Here is a 13000-nt window from a genome sequence, read left to right as displayed (position 1 = left end):
GTACCACACTACAGTCCCTCGCCAACGGCGAGGCGGGGCGGGGCGGGTAGCCGAAGACTTATGTTTGATGAATTCTCTTAGCTAAGTCTTTTCTGTCCTGCGAACACTCACACGTCCTTCTGTGTGTTCTTCGATGCGGATTCGAATCTCCTCGTATTCCCCCTCAGCGTGCTTGGAATGGATTCTCCCGTACCCGGGGCAACACATCACACAATAAACGCCAGCTGTTGTGGAACGTGCAGCGGTGCTTCGCAGCCCACGCGTGTCGCGGGCGCCCGGGAACCCTCGCCGTTCCCGCCGCGCAGTTAACCTGGACTAGCTGGGACAACCTGATCTCGGCTGTTGGAGTGGGTGTCCTCAGGAGAGGTGACTTGGTCCTCGCGGACGCCAGGTGTTGTCCCTTAGATACCTGCCACCTCCGTTTCCTTCCTGGAAAATAGATCGTCATCACCTCCTCCAGTTTCTGCCCCTTCTGCACCTCTCACGACACTATCCGTACCTTTCCTAGGGAACGTGCCATCATTCGGCTATGCTCTATTTTCTTGTCTAATAGATTGTAAGGTCCTGCGGGCAGCGTCTACGCCTTCTTAAGTCTGTGTTTCTAGTTTCTGCCAGCAAGCTTGACCCGAAGGGGTTTGCAGAATATCTGTTAAATAAATGAATGAATAATTTTGTAAATGTTGCTCAAGAAGAGTTAAGTAGTGGCGGGGCCGGGCGCGGTAGCTCACGCCTGTAATCCGAGCACTTTGGGAGGCCGAGGCAGGCGCATCACCTAAGCTTGGGAGTTCGAAACCAGCCTGGGCAAAATGGTGAAACCCCTGTCTCTACTAAAAATACAAAAAAAAAAAAAAAAATAGCCGGGAGTGGTGGCGAGTGCCTGTAGTCCCAGCTACTCGGGAGGCTGAGACAGGAGAATGGCTTGAACCCGGGAGACAGAGGCTGCAGTGAGCCAAGATAGCGCCACTGCACTCCTAACCTGGGCGACAGAGCGAGACTCCGCCTCAAAAAAAAAGAAGAAAAAAGTTAAAAAAATTTTTTTTAAATTATACTTTGTGTTCTAGGGTACATGTGCACAACGTGCAGGTTTGTTACATATGTATGTATACATGTGCCATGTGGTGTGCTGCACCCATTAACTCGTCATTTACATTAAAGAAAAAAGTTAAGTAGTGGGGAAGTTCTAGGCAAGAATTTCTTCCTTCCCTCCTCCCTGGCTGGCTTGTGTGCCAGGAGCTGCTCACACGCGGGGATACCGTGAGAGGGGGGAACCTCAGTCTCGCAGCAGCTCCTGCCCTTGTGGAGCCAAGTTTCCTGGGGCAAACAACTGTTCGTGAAAGGATCCCTCATGACAAAAGTAAGATGGTGACCTAGCAGACAACCACGATGAGGGCTTGGAAGAAGTGCATGCCGCTGTGATGGAGTTAAAGAAGGGATTAAGAAACTGAGCAGTCGGAAGAATCAGTGTTCATGGCGAGGGATGGGCTGGGGAGAGAAAGGGTCGGCACGCTGAAGTAGGTTGCTAAAGAGAAAGGGCATGGACAATGGTCCTGTGGCTGGAGAGAGCCCAGCCTAAGGACGGAAAGAGAACAGTTGCAGCCAAGGGGCCACGGAAGGGGTTTCCATGGTGACAGATGAGGCTGGCTGATACAGGGCCTGAGACATTTAGGCCCCAGTAGCAGCACTGGAATCCTTTGTGGTTGGGCAGGGGAGAGGAGCTTTGAAATATAAGGTAAATGAAAGTACTACATCTTGACTGAAGTTTGGTTTTAAAGCATCCCTGATTAATGGAAGAGGTAGGATGTGGGGAAGGGCGTTGTGTTTGCTTATGTTTTAGTTTAAAATGAATCTTCATTTGCCCCTTTGGTGTTACCTATTAGCAATGATTCATGCTCAGGTGAGCCATTGTTTCAGGCTGGCTTGCAGAGAGGGACTGAAACAGCTTGCTCTGAATTTAAGGTAAAAGGCCCCGCGCGGTGGCTCATGCCTGTAATCCCAGCACTTTGGGAGCCCGAGGCGCGTGAATCACTTGAGGTCAGGAGTTTGAGACCAGCCTGGCCAACATGGTGAAACCTCGTTTCTACTAAAAATACAAAAATCAGCTGGGCGTGATGGCAGGTGCCTGTAGTCCCAGCTACTTGGGAGGCTGTGGCAGGAGAACTGCTTGAACTCAGGAGGCGGAGGTTGCAGTGAGCTGAGATAGCGCCACTGCACTCCAGCCTGGGCGACAGAGCAAGACTCCATCTTAATAAGTAAATAAATAAATACATTTAAGGTAAAAGGTTCTTACCAGCTGGGCGCGGTGGCCCACGCCTGTAATCCCAGCACTTTGGGAAGCCGAGGCAGGTGGATCACCTGAGGTCAGGAGTTCGAGACCAGCCTGGCCAACATGGTGAAACCCCGTCTCTACTAAAAAAATGCAAAAGTTAGCTGGGCGTGGTGGCGGGCGCCTGTAATCCTAGCTACTCGAGAGGCTGAGGCAGAAGAATCGCTTGAACCTGGGAAGCGGAGGTTGCAGTGAGCCGAGAGCGCGCTACTACTGTACTCCAGCCTGGGCTACAAGAGTGAAACTCTGTCTCAAAAAAAAAAAAAAAAAAAAAAAAAATTCTTACCTGGATCACAAACTGGGAAGACTAAACCAATGTTTGTTTTCTTCACTGTGTATGCCCAGTGCTTGGCTCATAGCTGGTGCTTTAAAAACTTTAGGACGGGATGGATGTAAGTATTCCTAGCTCTTTGGGCCTCCTCTTTTTTTTTTTTTTTTAGAACATGTCTACTATTAAAAATTAATTTCTTACCTAATGTAAATGATGAGTTAATGGGTGCAGCACACCAACATGGCACATGTATCCATATGTAACAAACCTGCACATTGTGCACAGGTACCCTAGAACTTAAAGTATAATAAAAAATAAAAATAAAAAAAATTAATTTCTGGCCAGGCGCAGTGGTTCATGCCTGTAATCCCAGCGCTTTGGGAGGCCGAGGTAGGTGGATCACTTGAGGTCAGGAGTTCGAGACCAGCCTGGACAACATAGTAAAACCTTGTCTCTACTAAAAATACAAAAACTTAGCCGGGCATGGTGGCGCGTGTCTGTAATCCAGCTACTCAGGAGGCTGAGGCAGGAGAATCACTTGAACCCGGGAGGCAGAGTTTGTAGTGAGCCAAGAACATGCCACTGCACTCCAGCCTGGGACAGTCTTAAAAAAAAGAGAGAGACTCTGTCTTTAAAAAATTAGTTTCTAAATAAAGAGTTGCATGTTTAATATTTCACCTTTGTTTGAAGTGGTCATTTCCAAAGAAAGCTCAGAGTTGAAGTACGCCCGTTAACAAATACTCAGAATTCATTGTGGAATTTTTGTTTTTGTTCTTGTCTTTATCTCGCCTAAATAATTGTTCTCTTCCCCATTCCCTTGATAATTTTGCCAGTGGCACATTTATTATGTTTATTTAAACTTGAAAAAAATCCTCAAGAATTGTAGGGTAATACCTAGATGTGTCGTGCACTCTGAAAAGCTGTTATATTTTCAATATAAGGGACAGTGCAGGATGCTGAAATCATTATATGTGAACTGTAAAAATGTCTGCCTTCTGTAATTAGGATTTTTAAATCTACCCTGAACTTCTCAGGAGGATTTGTTTATAATACACCATACAGTAATAATTTTATCATTTCCAACAGATAAATGGCAGTGTAATAGATGATATCTTTTTTTTTTTTTGAGACATTCCGCTTTTGTCCAATCATGGCAAGCACCGCCTTCACATGGAGAGTCAAGGGGGAGGGCTATTTTTTGTATTTTTTAGTAGAGACGGGTAATGGGTTAGCCAGAGTCCCACTCCTGTGATCTCCCCCCCAAAGTGCCACTTGACCACCGGCCCGGCCCAATTGATATCTTACACATTCCTTTGTAATCCCTTAGGTAGAGTCAAGGGGGAGGGCTCTTGTTTCATAGTGGTTCTTTCCCCGTAGAGTATGAGGCTCTTGTTTCATAGTAAACCTTAAAACTCTCAGACTGAAAGTAATTAGAACTGGAGATTAGTAACCACTGTTTTCTAAACATTTCCCTTTTATTTTTATTTCCAATGTAAAGTAGGATTTTTCAATAAAAGAAGTGACCCTAGGGAAATTTTGAAGTTAGCAGTATAGAAAGCACCACCATGCCTACCATGCCTGCGGAAGGAGGGAAAACGGACATGGAAAGGATTGGCCTCTTTAGTGAGATGGAGTATATTACTGTGGGTGATAAATATGTGTCACAGTTTAATCGTAAGTATATTTGCTTTCTTCTATGGGTGAATAGTGGGTATTTTCTAGATAAAATTTAGAATTTAATATTTACATTGAATGATTTTTTAGTGGTTTATATTTTAAAGCATTTCGTTTCTAAAGTTTGTTAACTTGTACAGTTTCAATGGAGTTAAGCGATTTCATTTATTTATTTATTTAGAAACGGGATATCTGCTCCCCAGGCTGGAGTGCAGTGGCCTGATTATAGCTCACTGCATCCTCAAACTCCTGGGCTCAAGGGATCCTGCCATCTCAGCCTCCTGAGTCGCTGGGACTACAGGCATACACTACCATGCCCAGCTAATTTTTAAATACTTTGTGGAGGTGGGGACTCTCACTATGTTGCCCAGGCTGGTCTTGAACCCTTGACCTCAAGAGATCCCTCCTCCTCAGCCTCCCATAGTGCTGGGGTTAAGAGGCATGAGCCACTGCACCCAGCAAGAACTTTATTTTATGAGAATAGGAATCTCGTTTTATGAGGGTACTCTATCCTCATTTATTGTCCTCAGAGGTAATTTTATTTCTTTTCAAAGGTGCCTGGCAGTTTTCTCCCAGAATATTTTGGTTAGATGGGACACTCCCCTATGCAAACAGCATTTACATTTGCGTCCGAGAAGGCCATCCGTTGTTACCTTCCTAAGAAATGAAATGCTAAGTGAATGGCTGAGGGATTTTTACAAAAGTCGTAAATAATAAAAAGAGCTAATATACATAAATATTTAAATGTTTCCGTTCAATTTTTGGATATCCGATTACTTCTATATAATAATACAAAATGAAACACTGATTTGGAGACATCTCCAAGATAACACTGTCAAATAAAAAAGCAAGGTGGAGAATAGTCTGTATAGTGTGCTAAGCATTAACATGTGATTCTTCTGAGACAGCATTTAAAACAATGAAAAGGGATATATATGAAAACATTCACTTGAACATACCTGAACATGCTTTGGGAAACAAAATGATTATCTCTTTGCCTGTGGAAGAAGAATTGGGTGGCCAAGTACGGGAGAAAGACTTGTTGTGAAAATGTTTATACTTTTGAATTTGGAACTATTTGAATGTATTACCTTTTCAAAAATTTAAGTTGACCAAGTGTGGTGGCTCACAGCTGTAATCCCAGCACTTTGGGAGGTGGTGGTGGGAGGATTGCTTGAGGCCAGGAGTTCAAGACAAGCCTGGACAACATAGTGAGACCCTGTCTCTACAAAAAATATAAAAATTAGCTGGACATGGTGTCCTGCGCCTATAGTCTCAGCTACCTTGGAGGCTGAGGCAGGAAGTTAAGCCCAGGAGATTGAGGCTGCAGTGAGCCATGGTCACACCACTGCATTCTAGTCTGGGTGACAGAAGACCTTGTCAAAAAAAAAAAAAAAAGTTTAAAAACCTCAGTGATACAGGCTGGGCGTGGTGGCTCTTGCCTATAATCCCAGCACCTTGGGAGGCTGAGGCAGGTGGATCACGAGGTTAGGAGTTCAAGACCAGCCTGACCAGTATGGTGAAACCCCGTCTCAACTAAAAATACAAAAATTAGCCAGGTGTGGTGGTGCACACCTGTAGTCCCAGCTACTTGGGACTGAGGCAGGAGAATCACTGGAACCTGGGAGGCGGAGGTTGCAGTGAGCTGAGATCACACCACTGCACTCCAGCCTAGGGAACAGAGTGAGACTCCGTCTCAAAAAAGAAAAAAAAAAAAAAGTCAGGGATACAGATTCATGTTTTAATAGCCAGTTGAATTAGGGATTGTATGCACTTCAAAAAATTCTCCATGATACCAAAGTTCTCCTCAAATAGAGCTCTCCTAGATCTAAATTACGAGAGATGTTTTAAATACTTATCAAAACAGCCTTTAAAAAATTACTGGGCTACTAGTATTTCACTGTATAAATTCCACAGTTTAAAAATCTGTTCTCCTGTTGATGGACATTTGGGCTGTTTTATGTTTTTGATTATTATGAATAAAACTGCTATGAACATTCTTGTTAATGTCTGTTAGTGGCCATGGACACTCATGTGTCTTGAGTATATGCCCCGGAGAGGAATTGCTTCAATTTGAGTATGAAACACCCGTCTCTTAGAGCTACGGACACACACTGACTGCCATCTCACACAGCGCTTCCTAGTCTGTAGTTGGAGAAACATTGAATTAGATCACTTTAAGGTCTCTACCAGCTCTAAAACTCAGAGTGTATCACCAAGGCCTTAACTATTACAATGTTTTGGTGAAAACCACTTAGGTCTTATTGTCAAGATAGCCCTTCACACAGAACTCTCAGGGAATATTTCGAAACAGTGCTCTAGAGCTCAAAATTCATCATTGGCCCAAATGGTATTTGGAAACTGTTCTCTTCTTTTTCATGTCCTTTAGTTGCTAGTAAGCTCAAAATTATCATCTGCCTAATTTATTTTTAAAGGACCATTTAATGAGGCTGCAAGCAAAAGTAAACAGATGCTACCTGGGGGATCCAAAGCAATGTCAGACCTTCAGGCAGGTTATTTCGATCCCCGTTTTGTAAGGATTTTTGAAGGAGAAGGCTACGTGAATCTGAATCAAGTGAGGAGACGGGATATGATGGAAGCAGCCAGAAAAAATCTAGGCAAAGCCTTCTTCCCTAGTAGTGGAGAGAAAAAGCCGTAAGTGTTTTTTGGGGAAAAGTCTTAAATAGATTTCCTGCACCTTTATCCCTAAATTAAATGTTTGTTTTTCTGTGGGACTTACTTATGTAAGATGAATTTTTAAGTGTTATTCTTAGTTTGTCTCAGGTGGAGATAGTTGTATTGGATGATTTAGATTGACAAGTAATCTTGATTAAATATATTCTCATTATATTAAATTTTAGATTATCTATATCACTGTGTTCTATTTGTTGATATAATAAAAACAACTTAAATAATAAAATTTGTTTGAAAACCTTGCAAAGTCAGATTGGGGAAAAAATTGCCTTTAATTATCATGTCTATGCCCCTGACTATTTTTTCTGCTGTTAACGAAGTATAAATAAAAGTGTAAGGCTGGGTGCAGTGGCTCATGCCTATAATCCCAGCACTTTTCGAGGCCAAGCTAGGAGGAATGCTTGAGTTTGAGACCAGCCTGGGCAATATAGTGAGACCTCATCTCTACAAAAGTTAAAAAATTAGCTGGGTGTGGTAGCATGTGCCTCTAGTTCCAGCTACTCAGGAGGCTGAGGTGAGAGGATCCCTTGAGCCCTGGAGTTGGAGGTTACAGTGAGCTATGATTGAGCCACTGCACTCCAGCCTGGATGTCACAGCAAGACCTTGTCTAAAAAAAAAAAAAAAAAAAAAAAAAAAAAAAAAAAAAGGTGGAATTAGGATAATTTTTTTTTTTTCAGTTGGAGTCTTGCTCTGTTGCCCAGGCTGGAGTGCAGTGGCATGATCTTGGCTCACTGCAACCTCTGCCTCCTGGGTTCAAGTGGAGGAGGGTTCTGGGCCACACCTGGCCAGAAATTCTTTTTTAATGAAGAAAATAATTGATCAAAAATACATTATTTTTAAATTATTGTGAAGATATACTTATGAGGTTTAACAGTATCTTAGTTATGACAACTATCAATGTTCCCTTTAAATTAGTTTAACATTAGACCATGAAGTCAATGTAATGTTATATAACTGAGACTTAAAACGTAATGTTCAGTGAAACCCTGTCCCTACTAAAAATACAAAAAATTAGCTGGGCATGGTGGCACGCACCTGTAGTCCCAGCTACTCGGGAGGCTGAGGCAGGAGAATCTCGCTTTAACCCCGGAGGCTGAGGTTGCAGTGAGCCGAGATCGCACCACTGCACTCCAGCCTGGGTGACAGAGTGAGACACCATCTCAAAAAAAAAAAAAAAAGGTATTATTCATTCACACTCAATAGCTTTGACTCTCTCAATTTATTAATTTGATAGATGATAACTGAAGTCTAATTTTGTGTATATTTACTGTATTTTTTGAGACTAGTAAAACTACTTTGTATAACTTATACTTCCTTCTAATTCTAGTAGGCAACGTCAGCCAAAATTATTGTCTCTATTAAGAGTGAGGATTTTTGGCTGGGCACGGTGGCTCACACCTGTAATCCCTGCACTTTGGGAGGCTGAGATGGGCAGATCACCTGAGGTCAGGAGTTTGAGACCAACCTGGCCAACATGGTGAAACCCCATCTCTACTAAAAATATAAAAATTAGCCTGCCATCGTGGCAGGCGCCTGTAATCCCAGCTACTCGGGAGACTGAGGCAGGAGAATCACTTGAACCCAAAAGGTGGAGGCTGCAGTGAGCCAAGATTGTGCCTCCAGCCTGGGCGACAGAGACTCCGTCTCAAAAACAAAACAACAAAACAAAAAAGAGTCAGGATTTTCGGTGGGTGCGGTGGCTCATGCCTGTAATCCCAGCACCTTGGGAGGCTGCGGTGGATGGATTGCTTGAGTCTAGGAATTTGAGACCAGTCTGGGCAATATGACAAAAACCCATCTCTACAAAATACACAAAAATTAAGCCAGCGTGGTGATGCATGCCTGTAGTCCCAGCTACTCGGGAGGCTGAGGTTGCGGGGAATGCTTGAGCCGGGAGTTTGAGGCTGCAGTGAGCTGAGATTGCACCACTGCACTGCAGCCTGGGCAACAGAGTGAGACCCTGTCTGAAAAAAAATAGAGTAAGGATTTTCTTTTTTTCTTTAATTTCATCTTTTTCTACCTTTTGACACTTTGGATAGATTTGAATTATTTATTATTATTATTACTGTTTCTTGAACTTTTTCATTTTCTTAGATATAAATTTAGAAATGTGATTTTTTTCCTTTTGTCACTACTTTCTTTTTCATGTAATATGTGAAATAACTTTTTCCTATTTTTCAGTCTTTTCTCCTGCCTGTAATAAACTTTGACTCATGTGGTAATAATTGGGAATTGCTACCTTGATACATTAGTTTATAATATGCTTATATTCATCTGTCAGCCAAGAAATAATAACAGTTTTATAGTTAGACTAGGTTTCCTTTTTAAAAAAAATTCACAGATGTGTGAAAAACATCTATAATTTAGTAGATACAGAAAGTGTTTCCAAAAAGGGAGACTGGTGTTATAAATAAGAAGCCCTTATACAGAAATTTATTCAACACCAAATTATGGAACCATAGTCATTTATTATGTATGTATGTATGTATGTATGTATGTATGTATGTATGTGAGATGGAGTCTGGCTCTGTCATCCAAGCTGGAGTGCAGTGGCGCTATCTCGGCTTACTGCGATCTCAACCTCCCAGGTTCAAGGGAGATTCTCCTGCCCCAGCCTCCCAAGTAGCTGGGATGACAGGCACAGGCCACCACGCCCAGCTAGTTTTTTGTATTTTTAGTAGAGATGGGGTTTCGCCATGTTGACCAATCTGGTCTCAAACTCCTGACCTCAGGTGATCCACCCACCTCAGCCTCCCAAAGTGCTGGGAATACAGGCGTGAGCCACCACGCCCACCTCCAGAACCGCAGGCATTTAATAAATTCTAAATAGAATGACTTTTAATGCTTGTGTTAAATCATGCTCTGGGTAAATTATGCCTGTCTGTGAATAGTTCTCCTTTCTCTGCATTATCCCTGCTCTATTTCCTCGTTGTATTTTAGAATTTCATTCTATAGGTTCATAAAGAAGGATTAATTAAAATATGCTTTCCTACCATTTGTAGACTGAAGGTATTGATAATAAGCAATCAATGTTGATGTCTTTCAAGTTTTTGAAATTTTTAACTCAGATGTATGAACAGTGTCAAGTTTTGATAGTAATAAGGTTTCATTTGTCTTGTAGACCTTTTTCTGATTATTAAAATTTGTTTGCTTCAATGGTAACTTAAGAATTAGAGACTATGACTGTCGCTAACAATAGTTATTCTTATTGTGGAAGTTTTAACAAAAAATCTGTGAAAGTGCTGGACAGTAAACACTTTAATGATTTTGCATAGATACTGTGTGCCCAGAAAATTTAACATTAAAATGGAAAAAAAGAAAATATTTGGTTAATTTTTTCTGCAGTAAAGTTATGAGATATAAACCAAACAGAAGAAAATTAGCACCCAAATTCCCTGAGTCACTTTCCATCAGTAGTGGAAACAGCAGTCTTAAATATTTGTTTTGGAAGCGCAGTTTCTTGTGGATGGATAGTGAGAAGTAATTAGCCATTTATTAGCTAACTTGCCATAAAGTGCCCGTAAATTAATCTAAAAACACAAAAGACTCTGTTTATTGTTACAGTTAACTGAATTAATGGGAATGATTCTAACTTCCTAAGGATTATGCAGTTTTACTTTTATAGAATTTTTAAAATAATACAAATATTAAAAACATATCTCACATCAAAATCTGTGACTGAAGAATGAGGAAAATGAAATTAGATTAAAACTATCATTTTTTCTCTTTTTTCCAATCTTTTAAAAAATTATGGTAAAATAGACTTAAAATTTGCCATTTTAACCTCTTCCTTTTAAAACACCAAAAAATTGTATTTAAGATGTGGCTTAGGAAGCTACTATGGAACAATAGGTGGTCCAGTCCCATTTTTCAGCGCACAGTCAAAACCTCGAGAAAAATATAAGGCACCTGGAAAGAATTTATACACAAACCCGGGAAAGAAAGGAACTGGATATGGGTAAGATATTTTTAATACTTTGTCATATCGTTTTGTTTTGAAATTTTAAAAAATTAAATTTCTGAACTCTGAAGTCACCGTTACTTACTTTGCTTCCTTAGCTATGCAAATATTACCATAGGTAAACAGTTTTCACACTCTGCCGACTTCTATGATGCAGCAAAACTAAATTATAAGGTAAAAAATCTGTTTTGAATGTTTCAACCTTTCTTTTATTTAGTTAACTCAATATTAATAATTCACTTGAGGCTAGGTGCGGTGGCTCATGCCTGTAATCCCAGCGCTTTGGGAGGCCAAGATAGGCAGATCCCAAGGTCAGGAGTTGGAGACCAGCCTGACCAACATAGTGAAACCCCATCTGTACTAATCTTACAAAAATTAGCTGGGCATGGTGGTACCCGCCTGTAATCCCAGCTACTCAGGAGGCTGAGGCAGGAGAACGCTTGAATCCAGGTTGCAGAGGTTGCAGTGAGCCAAGATCGCGCCACTGCACTCCAGCCTGGGTGACAGAGTGAGACTCTGTTTCAGTAATAATAATAATAATAATAATAATTCACTTGAGATCTAATTTTGTTTTGTTCTATCTATTTGTATCACTGGGGCAGTGGCAAACTCATGTTTATGAATTGTGATAATTTTACTGTTCTATTAGATTTTCATATCTTGCTGTATATTCTCTCAGCTCCTTCCAGGATGAATTTTTATCTCTTGCTATGGTTTACCACATCTATTTTATATCTCTCTAAACTAGCTGCGAAACTTCTATTAGCCTGGCCTGATCAACTATGTTCTATTTTAAATAAAGAGTTATATCCTGACCCTTAGCCATATTCCCAACACACCCTACTATCTGTGCCTGCAAAAATAGTGGTAATACTTTAGGGCTGATCAAGAAGCCATTACGATGAGCGAATGGGATGGAGGAGTGGAGGGGTGATGGGAAAAAGTGGAGGTTAGAGAATGGATGAATCCTATGAGGAGACAGAGAAAAGGATAGGAGAAAACTGCTCACTTTATTAAATGGCAGAGATAAACACTGAAATTTACTAGCATATGCCTCTTACAGTCACTGTGTACCATATTTGACTTATAATGAGACCTGTTCCTTTCTATGGGGAATGTCTATTTGTAAATAAATAAAGGAACCCTTATAAACTTTAGAACCATACGAACAGAATTTCACAATATCACCATAACATAAAGAAAGCTGGTAGTAATGAAAAGTCAAGTTAATTTGGACATTAAGCATTAAATGGCAATCACTTTATAGCTTTTTGTTTTTGTTTTTATAGGCACGCAGGCTGTAACAGTTTTGCTATGGTAATTTTAAATACCAGTAGAATGTGAGAGAATAATGACCATTTTGCTGACGGGCATGTCCAAACCCAGGAACAGTTTTCCATTAAATTGGGCAGAAACCTTGGTTCTTATAAAATTGTATATAAACTAATTTTCATCTGTAGGAATAATAATGCGTACATACTACACAACTACATACAGTGGAATTTTATAGTGGCTCAGTAATTAATCTTTTACCCTATACTTATTGGGCATAAGATACTTTCTTAACAGAAAAAGCTCTTTTATCCTCATTTTTAGAACTTATACATAAAGCAGAAATTTTATATTCCTAGATTTACTAATATCCTAAAACTAATTTTGAAAAAGTATCTTGCTTTTTCTTTCAGTATTAAAAAAAGGTTACTCCACTGTCTTCCTGCTTGAATTGTTTCTGATGAGAAACCTGTTGTCATGCTCATTATTCTTCTGTGTGCAATGTGTCCTTTTCTCTGGCTACTTTTTTTTTCTTTTTATGACTCATTTAAGCAGTTTGATTATGATGTGACTTTGTGTTGTTTTCTTTCATCCTTCTTGTGCTTGAGGTTTATTGAGCTTCTTGGATCTATGGGTTTATAGTTTTTCAAATCAAATTTATACTATTTCCAGTTATTATTTCTTCAGATATTTTTATCTGTCTTTCTCTTCCCCCTCAGAAATTCCAGTTACATGTGTATTAGGCTTCTTGAAATTGTCCCACAATTTACCAACGCCCTATTAACTTTTAAAAAATGTCCTTTTT

General features: G+C 40.5%; 1 protein-coding gene across 2 annotated transcripts in view; it reads left to right on the top strand.

Annotated features, from left to right (window-relative positions):
* Positions 1-14: 14 nt before the first annotated feature.
* C5H4orf47 (chromosome 5 C4orf47 homolog) overlaps positions 15-13000 on the top strand; it is a 24291-nt gene continuing 11305 nt past the window's right edge. The window contains exons 1-5 of one of the 2 annotated variants that reach the window (XM_050792604.1): positions 15-391; positions 4096-4268; positions 6704-6923; positions 10783-10920; positions 11022-11097. In XM_050792604.1, coding sequence (XP_050648561.1) covers positions 4160-4268; positions 6704-6923; positions 10783-10920; positions 11022-11097 — 543 coding nt within the window. In that variant the 5' untranslated portion in view covers positions 15-391; positions 4096-4159. Of the gene's footprint in view, positions 392-4092; positions 4269-6703; positions 6924-10782; positions 10921-11021; positions 11098-13000 lie in introns of both variants that reach the window. The other variant, XM_050792605.1, reaches the window with a different exon arrangement.

The sequence above is a fragment of the Macaca thibetana genome, chromosome 5, assembly GCF_024542745.1.
Source record: "Macaca thibetana thibetana isolate TM-01 chromosome 5, ASM2454274v1, whole genome shotgun sequence".
Lineage (NCBI taxonomy): Eukaryota > Metazoa > Chordata > Mammalia > Primates > Cercopithecidae > Macaca > Macaca thibetana.
This window is presented reverse-complemented; position numbering and strand designations above follow the sequence as displayed.